Below are 22,160 nucleotides of genomic sequence, written 5' to 3'. Positions count from 1 at the left end.
AGGCGAAAGACAGTCCCTACTGTGTGCCAGGCACGGTGGTGAGCACTAAGGATCCAAGACAGGCGAAAGGCAGTCCCTACTGTGTGCCAGGCATGGTGCTGAGCTCTGGAGGTACAAGACAGTTTCCACTCTCCGGGAGCTCACTGCCTAATGGGGGAGGCAACGTACCAACAACTAGTAGAGATACAAACGGGATAAATTGAAGATGAATTACGGAGGGAAGGCCCTGGAGTTCAGAGGGTTGGGGAAGACTTCCTGGAGAAGGCGGTACCTTAGCTGATACTTGAAGGAAGCCAGATGGCCGAGATGGGGGGAGGAGTATTCCCAACGGGGCGGGGGGGAGGGGGCATCAGCGTCAGGAGAGGAGGGTCTTGGGCAAGGAGGAAACCAGGTAGAAGTGAAGCAGCAGCCTCGGGGCGGGATCAGAGTCTGGTCAGCAGTGTGGGGGACTTAGTTTTCCCATTAAAGGGGCCTGGAAGAGAGCGGAGGGTCTCGGTCCGTACGCCCTGAACCCTGTGAGCAGGCCGTTCGGCTGTAGTGAAGCAGATGAAGCCGTGGGGATCTCGACACAGAGGGCCTGGGTTCAAATTCTGGCTCTTCCCCTTCCTGGGTCCCCTTGGACAAATTCCTGTCCCTAGATGGACCTCAGTTTCCCCATCTGTAAAGTGAGGGGTTCCTTCTGGCTGTAAACTTTAAGCAAGATTTTCCTTCTGTGTTTTTAAACCCTGAAACTGGGAGAAACGGAAACCTTTGAGAGGCCTTGGAAAGGGACGATTTTCTTCCCCAGGTCACTGAAGTTCCCTTTGTTATGTGATAGGAAGTATTTAACGTTGGACTTAAAAAATTAATAATTTATTTAAGTAATTATTATAATAAAATAAAACGATAATAAATTAGCCACCCTGGGTGACAGCACCTTCTGACGGGACCATCGAACCCTCTTTTTCCCAGAACTTTGCCCGGACCACATTACTGCCCTCCTTTCTTTCCCACCGGGACAAACACCCAGAAAACAGCTGCCTGCCAGCCCTGCGGTGCAGACGCGGGCCCCTTCGGGCTGGGAGAGGGCTGGGGAATGGGGTCTGGTTTGCTGTCCTGAAACTCTGCGTTTTCCTTTTTCAGGTGAATGTCGGCTGCGTGCCCAAAAAGGTACTCTTCCTTAACTTCTCCTCTGTCTGCCGGTGGGGGGGCTGTCTGCCTTGGGAAGGGCTGCTGAGGTGAGCTCCAAAGCCTGGCTCACACAGAAGCAGTGTGGTGCGGGGGGAGGCAGAGAACCTGGGTTTGAGTCCTGCTTTCTGCTTGAGTGACCGTGGCAGGTCACAGTCTCTCCCTGGGCCTCAGTCTGAGGCCTCTTTCTGCTCTACAGCTCGGGCCCTATGTGTGGACCTTCAGCTGCTCAGTTCCCCTGCGTGGGCCTCAGTTTCCCCACTTGTCCAATGAGGAGGGTGAAGTCGCTGGTCTCCAGGGCCCCTTCCATTGATCTGGGGTGTCAGGACCCTTGGGCTGGGTCTGTAGGAGGTGCCTCAAGTTTAGGTCTCGGTTTGCCCCCCGAGTGGCCATCGCCGTGTGGTCAGGGAGGCCGTTTTGTCCTGCCTCCTGGTTTGCGGTGGCCCCGGCTCAGTCATCGGGTCGGCATCGTCTCAGGCCTGGGAGCCGCTGGGCTCCCCGAGCAGCGATCGGCCCCGGTGAGCTGCCGTCACCCCCGAGAGTGCCGAGTCTCCCCGCTAGAATACAGACTTGGCTGTTAATGGCGCGGGGCCGGGCGTGCCCTGTGGGGCCTTCCACTTTCTCTCCCGTGTGGCCTGACCAGCCTCTAGAATTCTGGATGCACTCATCGCCGGGGGAGCCCCCGGGCAGCCCGGTGTAGCCAGAATGCGGCTGCTTTCTGAGACTAGAATTTGCATAGCCGGGCGCACCCTTTTTACTGGGGTGGGTCTGATGTCAAAGCTAGGTCTGGATGTAGAGACACCTGCAGAGACATTGGGCAGCACCCCGTGCCCTCTTTTTGGCACTGCAGGCCTCATTCCCCGCCCCCCCCCCCCCCCCCCCGCAGGCAGTGTTGGCGTGAGGTTCCCGTAGCGCTCTCGGGGACGCCCCTTCTGGACGGGTGCCAGGCGGGCAGCAGGGCCCAGCTCAGAGTTGACTTGAGGAGGCTCTGGGGAGTTGGCAGCTTCCTGGTATTAGGGTGTCCGGGCAGGAATCTCCCCAGGGGCTTGGGGCCCATTGTGAGGACTTTTCCCTGAACAGTTAATCCCCTTCTTGGGGTGTGGATTGAAAAAAACAAACCCAAACCCTCGGGTGAGAGGGAGGGGCCTGCCTTTGTCCTGATCTGGAGTCAGGTGAGGCCAGGCGAGGGAAAGGGGCTTGGCCAAGGCCACGCAGGACCACTGCCTCTAAATCCAGGTACCCCGCGGTCTGGGGGCTTGGCTTCCCAACCTCTGACTGTAACACCTGTAGAGCGTTCTGGAAGAAAAAAGACACAGATTGGGCAGATGGGGAGTCGGTACTCAAAGCTTGGCCCCTGGAGTTTCACGAGGGCAGGTACCTCCTCATTTTACAGATGAGGAAACTGAAGCACTGAGCAGGTGAGGGACTCAGCCAGGGTCACACAGGTGGCAGGGCCTCATCGGGTCGTCGCACCCTCTCACAGCATCCTTGTACTGCTGACGCCCACCAGGGCCGTGTGTTTGAATTCATGAAGTCCCGTGCTCACCGGAGCCTGCAGGTGCCATGTGCCATTCCTGAGACTCCACTGTTTACCCATCCCCGGGGTGACTTTGGGAGTTCACTTCCCTGCTGGGCCTCAGTTTCCCCCTCTGAACAACAAGGGCTGCGCAGGATGGTGTCTCTCAGCTCCAGGGCGAGGGATGGTCGTCGGGCTGTAGCAAGACCCAGCCTCTGCCCCGAGAGCTGGCGATGCAGCGGGTTCCCTCTCACTGACCGCCCGCTGGTCTCCTGGTGCTTCTCTCCCAGGTCATGTGGAACACCGCCGTCCACTCAGAGCTCATTCACGACCAAGAGGATTACGGTTTCCAGAGCTGTGATGCTAAGTTCAATTGGCGGTGAGTGTGGTGGCACACAGGGCGCGGTCTGGATGCCGGTGTAGACGGAGCCGAGGGCTGGGGGGTCCTGACTGTGGTGAATGTTTGGAACAGAAGCAGATAGCGCGAGCACACAGCGAGTTCTCCTGCCATTAATTCAGCCCTGGGACACATGAGCTCCTGGGCTTTGTGCAGGAGAGGTGAAGGGAAAGGCAGTATAGACGCTGCCCTCTGGCAGCGTGCACTTGAGAAGGGGCTCAGTGAGGCACGTGGACTCCTAGCTCAGCTCCCAGAGCCAAAACTGGAGCAGGGGAGGCGGCTTCCAATCAGTGACGTCCGTGGTCGGAGTCGTGTCCTGCGAGGAGGGAGGGTGGTCTTCTCCCGTCCTGCCGGTTCTAGCGGGCTCTCCTCGCCCAGGTGGATGGGGAGAGCTGTTTTCCCGCCTACGACGGCCGCGGGGCCATTTTGGTTGTTGACTGAAGCGATTCCAATCTCGTTGTAGAGTTATCAAGGAGAAGCGGGATGCCTACGTCAGCCGGCTGAACACCATCTATCAGAACAACCTCACCAAGGTCTGTCTGCTGGGATTTCTAGCCGTCGGGGCTCAAAGTCTGTCTTTTAGAATTTACGTATTCATTTTCTGAGACTAGGTCCAGCCTAGGAGTACATGCAGGGCTACTCACGGGTCCGGTCTGGTGCTGATCAGCGTAGGGCTTTGTCCTGCTCTGTTTCTGACTTGGGCTGGTCACCCCTCCTTAGGCAACCTGGTGCCCCGCCCCGCCTGCACACATTCCCAGGGGCTGGTCATATTGGTCATGGGGTCCTGGTCATAGGATAGACACCCTTGCCAGTTTACTTCAGCTCAGACCTCCAAGCTAAAGAGTCCCTCAAGCATCAGCCTTCCTGGTAGCTGGGGTTATAGGAATGTGCCACGCCCAGCCGGTTCAGGGTTCTAATTGTTCTAATTGTGAAAGTTTGGTTACATTATCTGATTCATCAGCCTGGTGTGTACTCTGCCCTGTGTTCCATCCCACGCTAGCTTTTTTATACGTAGAAACATGCAGGTCCCTGTTGCAACACTTAAAATAATCTTTAAGTTTCTACCAATAAATAGATCGTCGTCTTCCTTCTCTTCCTCGACTTTCCTTCTCACCCGCTCGGGATCAATTCCTCAGCCCACATCCCCTCTCTGCTCTTCAATTGCTTTTTGACTGGAGGCAGCCAAACTCCAAACACAAAATCATCTTTATTGCTGAAGTGTTGGAGTTTGACAGTCGTGTTCCTTGGTCAACAGAATCCAGGATTCCTCTCTGTTGGCATTCCATAGATTCTGATAGTCTGCACATTATCACTTGCTTTCAGCAAGAGGGGGTTTTCTTGTGTGATTTTCTGAGGTGTGTAGCAATCAGCTCCTTCTTTGACTTTCATATGTGTTCCCAGGTTCGCCCCCTCAGCTCTATCCTCGTTGCTTTATCCTCAGTTAGGGACTCCTCACGGAGCTTTTTCCTTGCCTGCAGAGTCGGGCCCAGTCAGTGACGTGGGAATGTATGTTTACTGTTTACGTTGTTAGACGTCAGTTACTGAGACATTCAGCAATGAGTGAATGAATGAACGTTCATTAGGTGAGGCCCTCCCTTCTTCGCCCCCACGTCACTGTAGGTCAGAGACCTCCCAAGGGCCAGCTACCTAGACTGGGCAGTTGTGGATTGTGATGGTTGGTGAAGGGGGGGATGTCCTCTATTCTGAAGGCGATTGCCGTGGACAGCCTTCTTTTCTGGGGGCAGGCCCCCCCCCCACCCCTCTCTCTGCTCCAGGCACCCCCGCTGACCCAGCCTTGCCCTGACTCAGGCCCTTCCGGCCATCCCTGCCCTTTCTGTTCCCTTCCTCTCTGCCCTAGGTTGTATCTGCGCTCTCCTCACTGACTGCTCACTGGCCAGCTGCCCGAGGGCTGGAGGGGCAGAGTGGTGGCCGGGGCTGTCCCACAGACGGTGAGTGGAGCAAAAGGGCAGGAGATGGTGCCCAGAGTGAAGTGCTTTGTCACGCTTGGAATGCCTTGTGCTGTGAGCTGTCCTTAATTGAATGACAGTGGCTGTGTAGACCAAGTAAGTCCCTGCCTTTCCCTGCATGTGTGACCCAGCCATCTTCTCTTTTCAGTCCCAAATAGACATCATTCGGGGCTATGCAACCTTCACAAGTGACCCTGAGCCCACCGTGGAGGTGAATGGGAAGAAATACCGCGCTCCCCACATCCTGATCGCCACAGGGGGCTTCCCAACCCTTCCCAGTGAAGACCAGATCCCCGGTGAGTGTCCAGAGGCCGTGATGCCCCCAGGCTTGCGGGCTTCTCTGCGTCCTCCCGGCTCATCCCATCAGCGGTGATTTTTTTAGCTGCCTTCCTTGAGCTGGGGAGGCTGGACAGCTAGCTCGTGGTCGTGCTGCCTCCCTCCCCAGCTGGACCTTCTCCAGAGCCCTGTGGGGTCACTACTGAGCTAACGTGCCAGCTGCCATTAGGGAGGGGGCATACCTGGCAGTCCTGAGCTCCAGACACCCCGGCGTGGTCCGGGGCAGGGAAGGAAGAACATAAGGGAAGCTCGCTTCATTTGTGACCAAAGTCTGGTGCAAGTGGGCAGTGTCACAGGTGGCGAGGAGGCTGGCTCGGGAGTCAGGAGACCCAGGGGTGAATTCCCACTGTGACTCCTGCTGGCCCAAACGACGGGTCAGATCTCAGCGCTTCCCATCTGTAAGAAGGGGATGATGGTGTTGGCACAGGCGGGGAGTGGTGGGGGAGACACTCCAGGCTCTCCGAGATACAAACTGGCTAGGTGTCCAGAGCTTTATGTTAGCGGAAACAAGATCCCTGTTAGAACTTTTGGATTTGCTTACAGTTTGGCGCTCTGGTACAGTGGTACCCAGGGCTGTTAATATAGAGTCACGGCCTGCAGACGGGCCCTTTGGGGTTTGCTGTCACAAAGAGAAACAATTCTGATGGGAAGGAAAGGTCAGAGGCGTCCAAGGAGACCGATGTGGACACACAGGGTGCTCGTAGGCCGGTGCAGATGTTAAAGAGACGTGTTCGGAAGTCGGAATTGAGGACGGAGGATGGGAGATAAATATGTGAGCGTGGGACAGTCTGTGAGAGGGTTGGGAGGAGCCAGGTGACTTGTTAAAGCCACCTCCGGGGGGATAGTGGAAGGGCCAGAGCCGCCGGCCAGCGTGAACACCAGCCGGGGCACAGGGCCGCTTGGCTTGCTTAGGTCCTATGGGCTGTTGGAGCCCAGGGGAAGCGGGGAGTGTTTAACCAAACATCCTGCTGCCTACAGTGAGCTCAGGCCATCAGGCCCCGGCGCCCAGCGCACCGGATGAACCGATGGTGCTGAGAATGAGAGGCTCCAGAAAGACGAAATCGGGAGGGAGAGGGGTTTCTCATTCCACTTCCGGTCCTTGTCAGTGTTGCCACTGTAGACGAAGCTTGTAACTCTCTGAGACCCACTCTTCCTCATCAGTAAAATGGGCATTTAAAAAAAAAAAAGCCCACCCACTACCTGTTATTATTGTGAAATGCAGATTAGCGGTCACAAACCTTAAATGCCGTAGACTGCCTGTCAGCTGCTGGTGTTATTCTAAGTAACAGTAGCAGGCCCTAGGTGATTGTTGTCTGGTCTCGTGTTGGCCGAGCCGCAGCTGGTAATGACTGAGAGATCAGGGAGGAGGGGAGCCGTGCCAGGGGACTGGAGTGGCCCATGTCCTGATGCCCTCCAGAGCGAGTAGGCGTTCTGCAAGTTGTAGTTGGCTGCGCCTTCCTCACGGAGAGCGCCGTCTCCAGGCACCACGGTCTGCTGTGGGGTGGCTGCCGTCCCCTCAGGTGTGGTCTTCGGACCGGGGACTGGTAACCGCTCATCAGGAATGGGGTGGGGGGAACTCATCTGCAGCTGTTGGCTTGTCCAGATGCCGCTGAAAGCCCTCCCAGCTCTGAGAGGTGGTGATTCAATATGGCGGCTCAGGCTTCTGTGGTCTACAAAGGGCATTCCCAATGGCTAATCTGTGTGGCTGCTCGAACAGTAACGGTGGTGGTGGTGGCGATGATACAGCTTTTGAAGGTTTGCAGTTGTACAAGCACCTCCCCAGCAGCTGTGGAGTAGGGGCTATGAGCTTTTCCGTCCCCATTTCACAGATGAGGAAATGGAGGCTCAGAGCGGTGTGGTGAATTCCCGTGCTCACACAGCTCCTCAGGGGCAGATTCATAAGATCGCTATGCAAGGGCGTTCAGAGGTTATGTCATCCAGCCCCCTCATGCACAGAGGAGGAGCGGAGGCCCAGAGGAAGGAACTGGACCCAGATTACATGGGGAGGAAGGGATGGAGCTGAGATTCGAGCCCAAGGCTTGATGCCTCATTGTGGTTCTCTGTGCAGCCTCTCACCGCAATAGAGTTGTCTTGACCTTATTTCTCCCTAAATCCCCTCCCCAAAAGGTTGATTTTTTTACCATTGTCATTATTATTTTTTTTGGCTTCTTGGTGAGGCAGTCGGGGTTAAGTGACTTGCCCAGGGTCACACAGCTAGTAAGTGTCAAGTGTCAGCCGGATTTGCCCTCAGGTCCTCCTGACTCCACACTCGGAGCTCTATCCGTGTGCCACCTTGCTGTCCCACATGGTTGATGTTTTAAGGGGAACCAAATATTACAAGTTCTCTAATCAAAGCATTTTTTAAAGACGTATTATCGATGTTTCCTGCCGGTTACACCGCGGTCACTTCCCCGTATGTCTGCCCTCTCCCACTGGGCTCCCTGCCATGGAAGCCTTCTTGGTAACACTCCCTGGGGCCACGTGTGGGTGCTGGTGATCTTCAGCCTTGCCTCTGGCCTCTGGAGTCACCGTAGTTTATTCTTTACTTCCCAGGGGCCAGCTTGGGCATGACCAGCGATGGCTTCTTCGAGCTGGAAGACTTACCCAGGTAGGCACCAACGAGGCTCTCACCCTAAGTGGGGGTGGCAAACTGCCCGCTGGGCCCTCGTGAGCTCGGGACCCTGGCCCCAGCTGGCTGCTGGTGACCCTCCCCTCTGTCGGACTCCACGGTTTCTAAATGAGACTATCGCCCCCCTTTCACAGATGAAGAAACTGAGGCCCCGGGAGGTCATAGGCTCCTTGATTTGGAGATGGAAGGGACCTCAGAGGCCAGTCCCTTCATTTTACAAAAGAAAACGAGGGAGGGCGGTGAGTCTTTCACGGTCTCACAGCCAGGTTGGGGTTGGAGGTTGGGTCTGAGTGGAGGTCCATTTTGTTGATTGTCTAGACTTGAGAATTCATGGAGAAAATGTAAATGATGCAGACTAAACCTAAAAGTATGTCATGGGCACATTTTGTGTCTCTGGAGCCTGGTTGTTAAACACTTACCAGCACACCCCCGGGTATGTGCCCTGAAATGCCTCATGACAGCCTCGAGAAACGTCCTATGCGGATCAAGATAACAGGGAGTCCCATAAATGATGCCGGGCAAGGCCCTGGCCTGGGCTGGGGTGGGGCAGAGCAAGGCCGTTGACGGCCTGGAGCTGCCGGACCGTTCTGCGACCTTCTGAGTGCAGGGGACCGGGGCAGCTTGGTCGCTTCAGCTCTGTGGCTCCCCCTGCTGTAGGTGCCCGAGGACTCGGCCCTTTGTTCTTCCTGTCTCTTCCTTCTTAGCTGTTGGTTGTCTAAGTGTAACTTGGTCAGGAGAGCAGAGAGAGGTTTGTTTACATTCCTAATGATAATAAATAATAGCAATGCCTCCTTAAGATTTACCAAGTGCTTTCCTCTCAGCACCCTGTGAAGTTGGTAGCGCAATGCATTGTACCCATTTTATAGTTAAAGAAAGTGAGGCTCAGTAGTTATCCCTTACCCAGAGTCACATGGGAAACGCACTTGGTAGCCCGTAAGCTCTGAAAGCCTAGGTGAGCTCTCAGCATGAGCCGTAGCAAAGCTAAGGACCAGAAAAGGCTGTTTTGTTTTGTTTTTTTCTGGTTTTAGCTAGATTAGGGAAAAGAGGACCATCACAGAACTGGTCAGACTGTGTGGGAGGTGGAGGCTCGAGGATTACTGAGCACAGAGAAGAGTCTTCCTTTAACCCTGCCAAAGTAAAATGACCCTTGGCCCAGAAAGCACCTAAGAAGAATGTCCTGGAGGAAGCTGAAACCTGAGAGAAGTGGGGCAATTCTAAGCCAGCTACCCCGAGGAATTTAAAGCCCTCTGGCCCCGCAGGGCTGCATTCCAGGATTCTGAAGGAGCTGGCAGATGGGATTGCTCAGCCAGTGTCAATGGGATTGCAAAGATGGTGGAGCCCCAGAAAGGCACCGCCGTGGGCCTGAAGATGGGAAAATGCTGTCCTGATTTCCAAAAAAGAGAAGAGAATGAGTCTGGAAATGATAGGCCAGTGAACTTCACTTTGACACTTGGGAAAATTCTATAGTGAAATGTGGAAGAGAAGGTTAGTGAACATTTGGAAAAGTCAGTAGTGACCACGGAGAGCCAGCCTGAGGTCAGCAAGTGCAGGCCCTGCCTGCCTCACTTCTTCTGCTAGGGTTCCCAGTCTGGGAGGTTAGGGGAACGCTGTCAAGACAGCTTATCTTTGCACAGCACATGACGAGGCCTCCTGCTGTTCTTGCCCAGTTTGGTGGGTGTGGAATGGGCTGGGCTCGGTCTTAGCAGGGTAGGAGGGGAGGCCCAGGGATGGAATCAGGGCTTGTGTTCTGGGGCCAGAGAGGGAAAGCAAGACAGAGTCAGTCAGATAAATAAAGGCCTTTCTGTGCAGCCAGGAGCGGAGCCGGCGTTCCAGGCACCTCCAGAGACTGTGGGAGGAGGCTCAGATAAGATTGAGAAGGGTAGGGAAGGAATTAGGGCCTCTATGGCGTCTACCTTGTAAACTCTTTGTTATGCCAAGCACTTTTTATAGATATTATTTCCTTTAGTCTTCACAGTAACCCTGGAAGTAGATGTTATTGTGATCCTTTTGAACTCAGGCAGCTCAATTCCCCCGTGGCTGGAGCACTGGGCTTGGAATCAGAAAAACTCATTCATGTTCATGGGTTCAAATCCGGCCTCAGACAGTTACTAGCTGTGTGACCCTGGACAAGTCACTTCACCCTGCTTGCCTCAGTTTCCTCATCTGTCAAATGAGCCGGAGAAGGAAATGGCCAGCCCCTCCAGTGTCTTTGCCAAGAAAACCCCAGCGGGGTCATGAAGAGTTAGACGCAACTAAACAACCCTCTAAGATAGGAAATTGACCCTGCCTAAGTGGCTGAGATAGTGTAGACAGGAGGTGTCATGGACGTGGAGGACTTAGCATCAGCCTGGTACCCGTGCAGAGCGGCACCATGACGCCTCTGGTAGCGCCTCTCTGCCCACCCTGTTCCCCAGTCCCCATGCTGGTGAGAGGGGTGAAATAGGCCCCTTGCCTAGCTCCAGCTCTGCCCACCACTCGCTTCTGGGGTCACATGCGGCTGGTTAGACTGCCCCGCCATGGATGAGGGCAGGGATCGGGGGGTGGGGAGTATGAGGTAGCCGCTGGAGCCCCTGAGGAAAGTGGGAGATCCGGGGCCCAGAGTGTTTGCCAGGGTCTCGTTGGCAGCAACAGGAACCCAGAGTGGTGTGTAGGCGTGAATGTCAGAGGGAGAGAGGCTCGCCAGGCAGGAGGTGGGAGTGAGGGGTACCTGGGCTCCCCCTGGCCCTGGGGGGCGAGAGAAGGAGGGGCCCAGGGGATGGGCGCCCGGGCGCCCTGTGTCCTTGTGGAAGCAGAAAGAGAAGGCAGTCACAGAATGGAAGGGCCGGCAGCGGCTGGAGTTCCAGTGGGTTGAGGGGGCAGAGAGAGGGGCTGGGCTGGGCTGGAGGCTGCCCAGCGAAAGCATGAGGTTAGGAGCCAGGGGGCCACGGCAAGGCAGGGCCTCAGACTGAGGTGAGCGGGAGCCCCGGGGCGGGGGGCTTTGGGTCTTTGCGTCTACAATGCACCGGTGCCTCCTCTCCAGGCGCAGCGTGATCGTGGGTGCCGGCTACATTGCTGTGGAGATAGCTGGCATCCTCTCGGCCCTCGGCTCTCGGACGTCACTGATGATACGTCACAACAGGGTGAGGGATAAGGATGATAAAAATGATGGTGATGATAGCTGGTGCCGACAATGAAACAGACTGGTTTACAAAGCGCTAGATAACTCATGATGAAGTCACAGGACTCTGTGTCCTCATTCTCTTTGTCAGAGTAGGGGGCTTCCCGGGTGGTAGTGAGCCGCTCATCCGGGAGGGATTCAAGCGCTGGCTGGGCGGCTGATGCCGGGAGCGATAGGGGCAGTCCTGTGTGCGGACGTGTTGAGGGGTAGGGCCGAGGAGACAATCCCAGCCTCTCACGGAGGAGCCTGCCCCAGGGTGGGCTTTTTGCCTTCAGGATGAGCCCCTGTCGGTGCCACCACCAGACAGCAGTCTAAACTTTCTGAAAACTCAGGGGCTGTCCTCGGCATCCTGGGGCAAATGAAGGGTTCCTGGCGCGTGGACGTGGTGAATCTGGGAATTGTAATTTCTGCCCTAGCCTCCCCTCTGAAGGGCTGCCCTCAGCCCAGGTGGATGCTTTCACGGGGTTTAAGCTGGCTGGGACCTTCAAGGCCATCTCCCCCGGCTCCCCCAGAGGGTCACAGCCACATAGGTAATCAGTGGGTGTGGTACAGGCCCTGGATTTGAAGTCAAAGGACCTGGGTTCGAATCCCTGCTAACAGGGTGGCCTCCTTGGTCCCCCCCAGCTCTAGTCAGGAGTAGTGCCAGAGGTCGATCCCAGACCTTTAGATCCCGTCTGACCGTACCGATTCTTCTTTGCCGCCCCCCCTTCCTCTTGCTGGCAGGTGCTTCGATCTTTTGACTCGATGATCAGCTCTAACTGCACTGAAGAACTAGAGAACGCGGGCATTGAGGTCCTGAAGTACTCCCAGGTACCAGCTGGGCGCGGTCCGGGCAGGGCCAGCCCTCCCCCCCTGCTCCCCCTGGGTAGTGGGCCCATCCTCCCGGCGCGCATCCTCAGCGTGGCTGTAGGCTGAGGCCGTCTGAGAGCGGGCGGCTCTCCCAGCCTCTCTGCCTGCGCTGGGAGAGGGCGGGCTTTTTGATGGCAGGATAAGCCCCCATCCGTGCCTCCCCGGACAGCAGTCAGAACGTGAGGCGGCTTCCTCGAGAAGGGAAGGCGCTGTACGCCCGCCGGTCAGCGTGCACACCTGCCCTGAGTCCTCCTGGGCTGTGTGGACCTGTGCTCGTGGGCTGGTCTTCCCTGCCCCAAGGGCTGGCCGAGGAGAGCCGACAGTGTGCCCTTCAGCGAGGCAGCTGGCGTGGGGCGCTGCACCTGGGTCCCAGTCTAGTCTCAGGCTGGATCTGACCACCAGCTGTGAGACCCTGGGCCAGTTCCTTAGCTCCTCTGGTCCCGTTTTCTCCTCTGTAACTTGAGGCTGGACTTCAGGGCCTCCGGGATCCCTTTGGCCTCAGAGCCAGGACCCCAGGCTCCTGGGTACTTCTCACAGCTAAGGTGACTCAGCCACTGCCAGCCTGTCCCAGCAATACCCCGGGTGTGACTCCCACGCAGGGGACCCAAAGAAACCCTCCCCTCACAGAGCTCATGTTCTAATGGGGGCCGCGACATCTCTGCAGGTCAAGGCAGCAGTGATAGTTTGAGAAGGAAGGGGGGTGATCGCTCCTGGGGGTCTGAGAGGAGAGACAAATCAGGGAAGGCCGCATGAAAGAGGCGGCATCTTAGCTGGGAAAGACGAGGATGGTGAGCAGCAGAGGGGAGGCGGGAGTGTACTCTAGGTACGGGGGCTGCCAGGAGGACAGGAGAGAGGGCCCCTGAGAAGGGCGGGCAGAGTCAGGACGTACAGTGACCCCGCCTCCACCGACCATCCCTTGTCTTTGTGACCAGATCAAGGAAGTGAAGAAGGCCTCGTCAGGCTTGGAGCTGACCGTGGTGACGGTGGAGCCCGGTAGGAAGCCCACCTTCTCCACGATCTCGGACGTGGACTGCCTGCTGTGGGCCATCGGGCGCACCCCCAACGTCAGGGGCTTGAACCTGAACAAGCTGGTGAGGCCCGCGCTGGGCGGGGGTGGGGTGCTGGCCCCCCCTCTGCTGAGGGCACGGCTGCTGCCTCTCCCCACCCCACCCCCGGCTGTGCCTCATCCCTCCCCTTTGCCCGCACACTGTGGCAGGGAGACCTTGTCATTGCTGCTGCCCTTGGGGCATTGACCCGGCTGGCAGGGGGGAGGCACACAGTTTAGAACAGACCCAGGGCCCGCCCTCCTGCATCTTGCCCTCAGGGCACTGTCCCTCCCTTTTCTCCCAGTGAGATGAGATAGGACTCGTTTGTCAGGCTCTGGGCAGCTGCCTGGCACCCAGGAGGTCTCAGTCAATGCTTACTCCCTTCCCTCCCCCTCCCCTCCTCATCCTTCTGTGCCCGCGGGGCGCCACGGCTGACGGAGGCCGGCACCACTGAGCTAGGGAGCGCTGGCTCCGCTCTTCCCTGCCTCCTTTGGCAGAGGTCCCAAACAGTGCGGCTGTCCCGCCTCCAAAGCGCCTTTCACGTGTGTCCATTCTCTTCCTGCCCGCCGGCGTGGCCACCACTTCTGTGGTGCCTCGAGAGGCAGTGTTGCCTGGTGGGTGGCATCAGGAAGCCCTGAGTTCAAGGTCTCTTGGACAGACTTCCTGGGAGACGCCAGGCCCCTCTGACTGTATCAGAGAAAGGGAGCTTTCCAGGCCTACCTCGCTCTGGGACAAAAAGATAAAAGTGGGGCGTGCCAGGAGAGCAAGACCCAGCCAGCAGAAAATGCCCCAGGGCCTGAGCATCTCCCTGCGGGATTTGGCCGGGGCCTCGGTGGGGAGGGAATAACCATCGCTAGCATTTCTGGAGTGCTTTGAGTTGTGCAAAGCACTTTACAAAGATATTCTGCCTGATTCTCATCCAGTGTGAGAGGGACAGCCTGTTAGGATCCCCTTTTACAGATGAGGGAACCGAGGCACACAGGTGAAGTGACTTTCCAAGGGTCTGGATTTGAACCCTGGGCTTCCTGGCACCAGGTCCAGGACTCCATCCGCCACGGCATACAGCTGCCCTGCTAAATGCATTTTTGGGTGATGTGCAGTGAGCAGGGTTCCGCTGCGGGAAACGGTCCTTAACTTGGGGGTTTGGTGGACCACGGCACCTTGCCGAGGACACTGAGGTTTGTAATCACACGATTTGCCATCACAGGGTGTTCAGACCGATGGTGAAGGGCACATCCTGGTCGATGAATTCCAGAACACCAGCAGACAGGGCGTCTATGCTGTCGGGGACGTGTGTGGGAAAGCTCTGCTTACTCCAGGTAGCCCTCCTCCCTCCTCCATGTCCCCCCTCCTCCTCCTCCTCCCCGCTTTTATCCATCTGGGCAGGTTCCCTGCTCTTATCCTCCTGGGCAGCCCGGTGGCTCCCTGCTCACTGGGCCTTGCCGTCCTGCTGCCAGACTTCCTGTGGAGCCGGGCTGGCGTCAGCCGGCCTGTGGCTCAGATCTTGTCGGCCGTGGCCGTCCCCCGACCTCAACCTCCCTGATGGTGGGGACCAGAGAGCCTCCTTAGGGCTGTAGGGTGACCGCTGAAGGATGTGTTGACTTATGACTGTCTGCTGGGCTCCCTCAGCTCTGACTTCCTAGTCTTCTCTCAGCCTCAGTTTCCTCCTCTGTAAAATGAGGGGTTGTCCTGGGTCCTTTTGAGCACCAAACTGGAAATCTGTGGCGTAGTCACCAGCCTACAGACGGCCAGCGTAGGCAGCATACTGGGGAGTGGTGCCACCTGGGGCCGTGCCCCCCAGGAGCCTGGGTTTGGCTCACCTGGGCGCATTTCCTACAAATGTTGTGTTTTTCTTCCTTTTCTGTTTGGCAAGGGGTGGGGGGAACTGGGAAAGGGAGGCTCTGGGCGGGGATCCCCGAGCAAAGGAAGGGCAAGAAAGATGGCCCCAGAAGCATTTTTCCAAATGCCTGCAAGAGAAGGGTGGCCTTCGGTCACAAGCTGTGGGTCACAGCAGAGGGTCATCGTGGGGCACAGTCATCCAGAAGTGCCTGGTTTATGGTGTCCAATGTAGCCACCCTTTCCTCTCACTCCCTGCGGCCTGCCCCTGCCACCTTTTCCTCTCACTGTCTGTGGCCCACCCCGCCACCCTTTCCTCAGACCCTAGGCCTCCACAGAAGCATTTTTCCATGAAGGAGAAAAATGGAAATCATGACTGATAACTGGCATTTGGAGAGCACTTTGGTTTGCAAACTGCTTTGCAAATAGTCTCCCATTTAATCTTGACAGCCTTCCTGGGAGGAAGGGAGAGGAGAAAGGTGTTATTCATCTCATTTCACCGATGAGAAAACTGAGGCAGATGGAGGTGAAGCACCTTGGTTAGGGCTACTCAGTTATAAAGTATCTGGGGCTACATTTGAACTCAGGTCTTCCTGACTCCGGACTGGGTGCTATGGCGCCACCTAGCACCGATGGTGGGTGGTGTGCAAGGGTGGTGAAAACCTGCTGCTGAGGTCTTTTATTAGCTTCTGTGTGAAGGGTGGACGCCCAGCTCGCCATGCTGTGGTCATTTTTCTGGCTGCTGCCAGTTTTTGTGGCTTTCCTCAGAATGTGCTCGCGTTTGTGCCCTCTGTTCCCGTCGTTTGAGAAGATGACCTCCGGTTTTCTAAGGAAGACTTGGGTTTTGGATTGTTCTTGGGGGATAACAAGTGGTCTTAAGTGAATTGTTTGAGTGTTGAGTCATTTCTCCGTCATTAAACCGATAGACAGTAGATACATTGAGGGGCTTCCCCAAATGCCCAGAGCCTTCACCCTGCAACCTTGCCCCAGTGAGCCTGGGAGGAAAACGATGGGAAAGTGCCAGAGCCAGGGCAGAGTTAGTGCCCGTCACCTCAGGAGAGGGCACAAAGGATGTGATGGCATCGGGCATGGAGACAAGCAGGGTCTTGAGGCAGTCCTGGCCCAGGGGCAGGAAGATGGGGAGGGAACAAAGGTCCTGAGATGGAGGAGCCACGGGGCTGGTGTCCACAACTCCCTTCGGCAGTGACTATCCCATCCCATCCTGGGGGCGGGACTGCCCAGCCAAAGCCTTTGGTGCTGCTGTCTTCAGTCATCGGCCGGCCGGACCAGTGGGAAGTGGGCAGAGAGCTCGTGCCCTTGGTGCTGGAGTGGAGCTCTCCAGGCTTATGAGGTGGCTGATTTCCAATACGATGAATGGGGGGGTGTCTTGAGGTTTTTATTCCTGGGTCTTCTGGCCATGCCTTAGAACTGCCTTGAGGTGGGGCACCCTGTCTTCTTTACCGTGAGTCAGCACACTTTGCTCTCAAGCCTGCCCCCTGCCCTTTCCTGAGGGTTCTGGTCTCAGGATTGAAGCCGCCATTGTAGCCCCAAACTAAGAGTCTCTAGCTCAGTAAGGATATGCTCTTCAGAATGTTTGGTTTCTTTGTTTTGGCAAAGACTTCCAAGACACCAGCCTTGGTTAAGACTGTCTAAGATGGCAGCCTAGACCCAGACTGTGGGTGGATTGCTGATGCACATGGCTTGATGGGACCGCATAGGTTCATAGCATTCCCCTAAGCGGACAGAGCTGCCATGATGCCCACGTGCTGGGTCCATGAAGGAACGGTGTCCCCACAGCACCCTCCCTACCTGTCTGCGGCATCCAGGGGCCAGCTGACCTGAGGAATTTAAGCCTCAAGAGTAAGTCCCATCCTCATGCCCATCTTGTATTTGCAGTCGCCATCGCCGCGGGAAGGAAGCTTGCCCATAGACTTTTTGAATGCAAATTGGACTCCAGGCTAGACTATGAAAACATTCCGACTGTTGTCTTCAGTCACCCGCCGATTGGAACGGTGGGACTCACGGAAGGTAGGAGCTGTGCCGCCATTTTGTGGGCCTGCCTTCTCCCGCCGTCTCTCAGGGAAGGAGGAGCGGTGTTCAGGCTCCCCAGCGGGCCTTGCCTTCGGGCTCGCCTCCCTCCTCCCTCCTCCCTCTGCCCTTGTGCCTCTTGGGAAGCCCAGGACGGAGATGGTGTTCATTTGCCTTTCAGATGAAGCCATTTCTAAGTATGGGAAAGAAAATGTGAAGATCTATGTGACCGCCTTTACCCCCATGTACCATGCGGTGACTAGAAGGAAAACCAAGTGTGTGATGAAGATGGTGTGTGCCCTCCAGGAAGAGAAGGTAGAGGGCCACGCCTGTACAGTGGGAACATTGGGGTGGGAGGGAACTGGGGAGCTTCCATGAGGAGGGAGGGAGGGGCCAATGGCCAGTGAACTCTTGGGATATTTCATTTCCTGCATGTAAATTATGTTTTAGTTTTATCTTCCCCAAGACCATTACTTGCACATAGTAACGATAATAGCTAGCATTTTGTAACACTTTATGGTTTGCAGAGTACTATACAAATGTTATCTCCTATCAGTAGAGGTCATGCTATGACATCTTTTTAATTATTTTTTTCTAGTTAAGTAAACATTTATATTCCCTTTGTCCTCTGTCTTCAGGGGGAAAAAGGAAACCTTTGGAACAAACAAATTCCCCTATTGATCGTGTCCAAAAGCATGCTTCTCATTTGGCTCCTTTTCCAGGCAGTATGGTTAGAAGGATGGAGGAGCGGGCGTTCGCTCCTAAAGGGTGGGGACGGGGTGTCTGGGCAGAGGCTGCACGTGGGAAGAGCCCGCTGCAGGGTCGCAAGGCGAATCCTTCCCCCGCTTCCTCCTCTGTCCTGGGAAGGTGTTGGGAGGATGGCTGGCCACATCTCCGAGGGGCCTCCAGGCTCCTGAGCCTTCCTGGAACGGATATGGGGTGTGCGTTTTGGGAGGAGGTGCTCTTCTATGGCTAAACTGCCCCCACGAGCAAGTCACATCTGAGAGTCACAGAGTATCACAGTAAAGACCCCTCCAAGCTGTCCTGAGCTGCACAGGAACACCCCAGAACATCCTCCCAAAATGGGGTCACCCAGCCTCCACTTGAGGTCCTCTGGGGACAGGAGCCCTCTGCTTCCCTGCGTGGCCCATTCATTCCCCTTAGAGGAGATGGAATTCCTTGGAAATGGGTTGTTTCCTCATGCCTGAATCTCCCCCCTCGTTCAGCTCCCGAGCCTCAGTGCCAAGGACTTTGTCTCACATCCTCATAGAAATACCAGTTGTTGTCATTCACCTTCTTCATGATAGGAGGATGGGAAGAGCTGTCCTGAAGGTTCTTGCTGAAGGGACCTTGGAACCAAAGCTTTTAATTTTTAGAACATTTCCTAGGTGTTCCTGAGGAGCAGTGGAGACCCACTGTGCGCAGGCTTGTGGTGGAAGGTGTCCACGCTGGCTGCCGGGTAAGGTCTAATGATCTCTGCCTTCTCCAGGTGGTGGGGATCCACATGCAGGGAATCGGGTGCGACGAGATGCTTCAAGGCTTTGCGGTGGCTGTGAAGATGGGGGCCAGAAAGGCCGACTTTGACAACACGGTGGCCATCCACCCAACCTCTTCGGAAGAGCTGGTCACGCTCCGCTGAGAGAGGCAGACCCTTGGGGACCACTGCCAGGTGCCTCTTTTCTCCTTCCTCTTTTGTAGACTGTAAATTTCAGTCCAGTTCCCTTATGGTCACAGAGATTTTCAATAAATAGTAGACATGATTTCTGTCACGGAGCCCGCTTTTGTTTTTCCGTCCTCTCGCACCGGCTGGCCCAGTTTTCCAGGGTTAGACACTGAGGGAATTAGGACAGTGAGTGGTTAATTGTGGGAGCTGAGCGACCCACACTGAGTCCATCCTGTGACTTGGTTCTGGAGCTGGCTCAGTTCCCTTTCTATTCAATTATGGGTCGGGTCCAATTTCTGTCTTGGGAGAAAACTTTATTTGGTCGTGGGAATTGAGAGAAAACCTTATTGCATTGTTTGAACCTACCCCCTCCTGGCTGGGATGCTGGGCCACCTTTCCCTGCTGTTTACAGACCCTCAACTAGGGACCTAGGCAGCGCATAGAGCCCTGGGCCTGGAATCGGGAAGACTCATCTTCCTGAGTTCAAATCCAGCCTCAGGCACTTCCTAGGGGGGTGACCCTGGGTGAGTCACTTCACCCTGCTTGCCTCAGTTTCCTCATCTGTAAAATGAGCTGGAGAAGGAAATGGCAAACCGCTCCAGTATCTTTGCCAAGAAAACCCCAAAGAGTCGGATACGAGTGAATGACTCAACAGTGACAAACAACGGCGAGGGACGTGGGTTATGCTGAGCAGAAACTCGATCTTAAGACGGATGAAAGACTTTTCTCCACGTCTGTCCCCGGCTCTGCTCTGTCACATAAGGAAGAGAACAGTAGACCTGTGTGGCTTGACCCTGGAGACATGACAGGACGTGATGGCGACTCGCTATCTGAGGAGAAATCGCAGAGGTCCCTTTTCTACTTTTTCTTTTTTTTTTAATTTTAAATAATTTCTATTATTTAGAAATTTCAACATTCATTTCCATAACATCGAGTTAAATTTTCTCCCCTTCCATCCCCCCCCAAGGTGGCATGCAATCTGACATAGGTTCTACTTATACATTCCTATTAAGCGTATTTTCACATTAGTGATGTTTGTAAGTAAGAATTAGCACCAATAGAAGGAACCACCAGAAAGAGGAAACAAGACACAACAGAAGGAAAAAAAAGCAAACAGTCTGCTTCAATCTGCATTCAAACTCCAGAGTCCTTCCTTTGGATGTGGACAGCATTTTCTATCACGAGGCCTTTACAGCTGTCTTAGATCCTTGCATTGTTGAGAAGGGTTAAGTCTATCAAAGTCAGTCATCACACAATGTGGCTGTTATTGTGTACAACGTTCTCCTGGTTCTGCTCACTTCACTCAGCATCAGACCATACGAGTCTTTCCAGGTTTTTCTGAAGTCAGCCTGTTCATCATTTCTTCAAGCACAATAGTATTCCATTACATTCACATACCATAACTTGTTCAGCCATTCTCCAATTGATGGGCATCCTCTCAATTTCCAATTCTTTGCCACCACAGAAAGAGCTGCTGTAAATATTTTTGTACATGTGGGTCCTTTTCCAATTTGTATGATCTGTTTGGGCTAGAAGTGCTATTGCTGGGTCAAAGGGTATGTACATTTTTATAGCCCTTTGGGCAGAGTTCCAAATTGCTCTCCAGAATGGTTGGATCATTTCACAACTCCACCAACAATGCATTAGTGTTCCTATTTTCCCACATCTTCTCCAACATTTATCATTCTCCTGTTTTGTCATGTTGGCCAATCCGCTAGGTGTGATGTGGTACCTCAGAGTTGTTTTGATTTGCATTTCTCTAATCAATAGAAATTTCTTTTCTACTTCTACTGAATTTTTAAAAAGTAACCTTGAAATCTGGTTTGAAGAATTTAGATTTTAATTGGAAAGATAGGCCATTAGGTTATTCTGAAATGGCATTTTCAAAGGGAGAACTTTTTTTTTTTTTTTTTTGGTAAGGCAGTTGGGGTGAAGTGACTTGCCCAGGGTCACACAGCCAGTAAGTGTCAAGTGTCTGAGGCCATATTTGAACTCAGGTCCTGCTGACTCCAAGGCCCGAGTTCTATCCACTGCCACCTAGCTGCCTCAGGAGAACCTATTAAAATCAGTAAATATGCATATTTCCTAGCATGTATACATGTGTGCGTGTTTAAATATATTTGTGATTAGACAAGTGTTCTTAAGCAACAGGCACAGTGCTGGGTGCTGTGAACACAGAGACAAAAGTAAGACTGCCCTGCCCATGAGGGGTTTACTTCTAGATGGAGGAGACATGGAAAGAATGTACTGAGCAGACTTTTAAAAATGAAGGCAAGATGGTTTGGGGCAGTGGGGCTCTAGCAACCGGAGAGACCAGGAGAGGTTTCTTCCAAAAGCTGGAGGTGAGGGGAGAGGGTGTTCCAGGCATGAGGGCCTAGGGGCAGCTAGTACAAAGGTGTGGAGAGCAGAGATTGCGCTGTGTGTGTGTGTGTGTGTGTGTGTGTGTGTGTGCGCACAGGCCGAGGATGCCGGTGCGCGAGGGGCATAGAATGTGAGAAGCGAGAAGACGGGAAGGGTCAGTGGTGAGGGGCTTCTATTTGCCCTCCATGAGTGTGGCACACAACCTCCCTGAGGGTCTCTGGGAGCTGCGGGGGCAGCACTGGAGCTGCCGTCACGAGCCTCCTTCACCACGCTGGGACCCTTGTCAGGCACTTCATCGGATAAACACTTATTAAGCGCCGACTATGTGCCACGTCATGCTTGTCGGTGCCGGGCAGGCCCATTCTTTCTCCCTGGTGCCAGGCTCCTGGGGTGTGGTGTGCATGCCTAGGGAAGGGGATAAAAAACATTTATGTAGCATCTACTGTATGCCTGGACCTGGGTAAGGGCTTTACAAACACGAACTCCCCGGAGCCTCACAACCACCCTGCTGGTGCTGGGGAAACTGAGGCAGGCTAGTGGTTCACAATCTCGTCCAGGGTGGCACAGTGCTAGGACTAGCCAGGGGCAGGATTTGAACTCGGGTCTTCCTGCCGGCGCTCTCCGCACTGTGGCGCCCTCTAGTGGCCGCAACCTGCACCGGCGCCTCCTCTTGGTCGGCAACCAGGGGTTCCCAGGAGGATTCACGTCAAGTCCTCCTCCCAGGGTCAGCTGACCCTCCCAAGCACCACCCCTCCCAGCGGCCACTGCGCGGTCAGCCGGCGGCGGAACGGGGCGGGGCGGGGCGGCGGCCCAGAGGCCTTAGCGGCATAACCCAAGCCCGTCGCCATGGCAACGAACAACGATGCGCCTTTCCCTTTCTCCGCTTCGCCGCGGCGTTTCCCGGAGCGCGTGCGGTGACGTCATGACGCCGGCACGCCGGCGGCAGTGGTGGCGGCGGCGCAGGCGCACCGGCCACCCGCCTCTACCCCGGACTCCGGAGTAGGAAGCGGCTTCGGAGCCCCGGGTTTGGGTCGTCGCTTCCGCCGCCTGAACCGAGACCCCGAGGCGGAGGTCCACGGCGGATGGCCGAGCGAGCGGGCGAGTGCAGGCGCTGACGGCACGCGAAGGGTCGGGCCGGCCCAGGGCGGAGTGGAGCGGCGGCGGCGACGGCGGCGGCGGCGGCGGCGGCCCGGCCAGGACGAGGAGGC

General features: G+C 55.4%; 1 protein-coding gene across 1 annotated transcript; it reads left to right on the top strand.

Moving 5' to 3' along the window:
• The first annotated feature begins 1,122 nt into the window (after positions 1-1,122).
• Positions 1,123-18,688, top strand: GSR (glutathione-disulfide reductase). Its single transcript, XM_027853706.1, has 12 exons — positions 1,123-1,149; positions 2,974-3,062; positions 3,544-3,613; positions 5,196-5,343; positions 7,937-7,991; positions 11,032-11,131; positions 11,893-11,979; positions 12,951-13,109; positions 14,272-14,383; positions 16,797-16,928; positions 17,110-17,243; positions 18,418-18,688. The coding sequence occupies exons 2-12, from the start codon at positions 2,977-2,979 to the stop codon at positions 18,565-18,567; spliced, it is 1,233 nt and encodes a 410-aa protein (XP_027709507.1). The 5' UTR covers positions 1,123-1,149; positions 2,974-2,976; the 3' UTR covers positions 18,568-18,688.
• The last annotated feature ends 3,472 nt before the right edge of the window (positions 18,689-22,160 follow it).

Source organism: Vombatus ursinus, unplaced genomic scaffold, assembly GCF_900497805.2.
Source record: "Vombatus ursinus unplaced genomic scaffold, bare-nosed wombat genome assembly UNPS02010193.1, whole genome shotgun sequence".
Taxonomy (NCBI): Eukaryota; Metazoa; Chordata; class Mammalia; order Diprotodontia; family Vombatidae; genus Vombatus; species Vombatus ursinus.
The sequence above is the reverse complement of the archived record's forward strand: the minus strand, read 5'-3'. Positions and strand labels throughout refer to the sequence as shown.

What these genes read in the sequence shown, in the direction of transcription:
- GSR (XM_027853706.1), top strand. Translation starts at nt 2,977, where the DNA reads ATGTGGAACACCGCCGTCCACTCAGAGCTCATTCACGACCAAGAGGAT. An exon ending in GATGCTAAGTTCAATTGGCG is followed by an intron (nt 3,063 to 3,543) that starts GTGAGTGTGGTG and finishes ATCTCGTTGTAG; the next exon opens with AGTTATCAAGGAGAAGCGGG. An exon ending in CAGTGAAGACCAGATCCCCG is followed by an intron (nt 5,344 to 7,936) that starts GTGAGTGTCCAG and finishes TTTACTTCCCAG; the next exon opens with GGGCCAGCTTGGGCATGACC.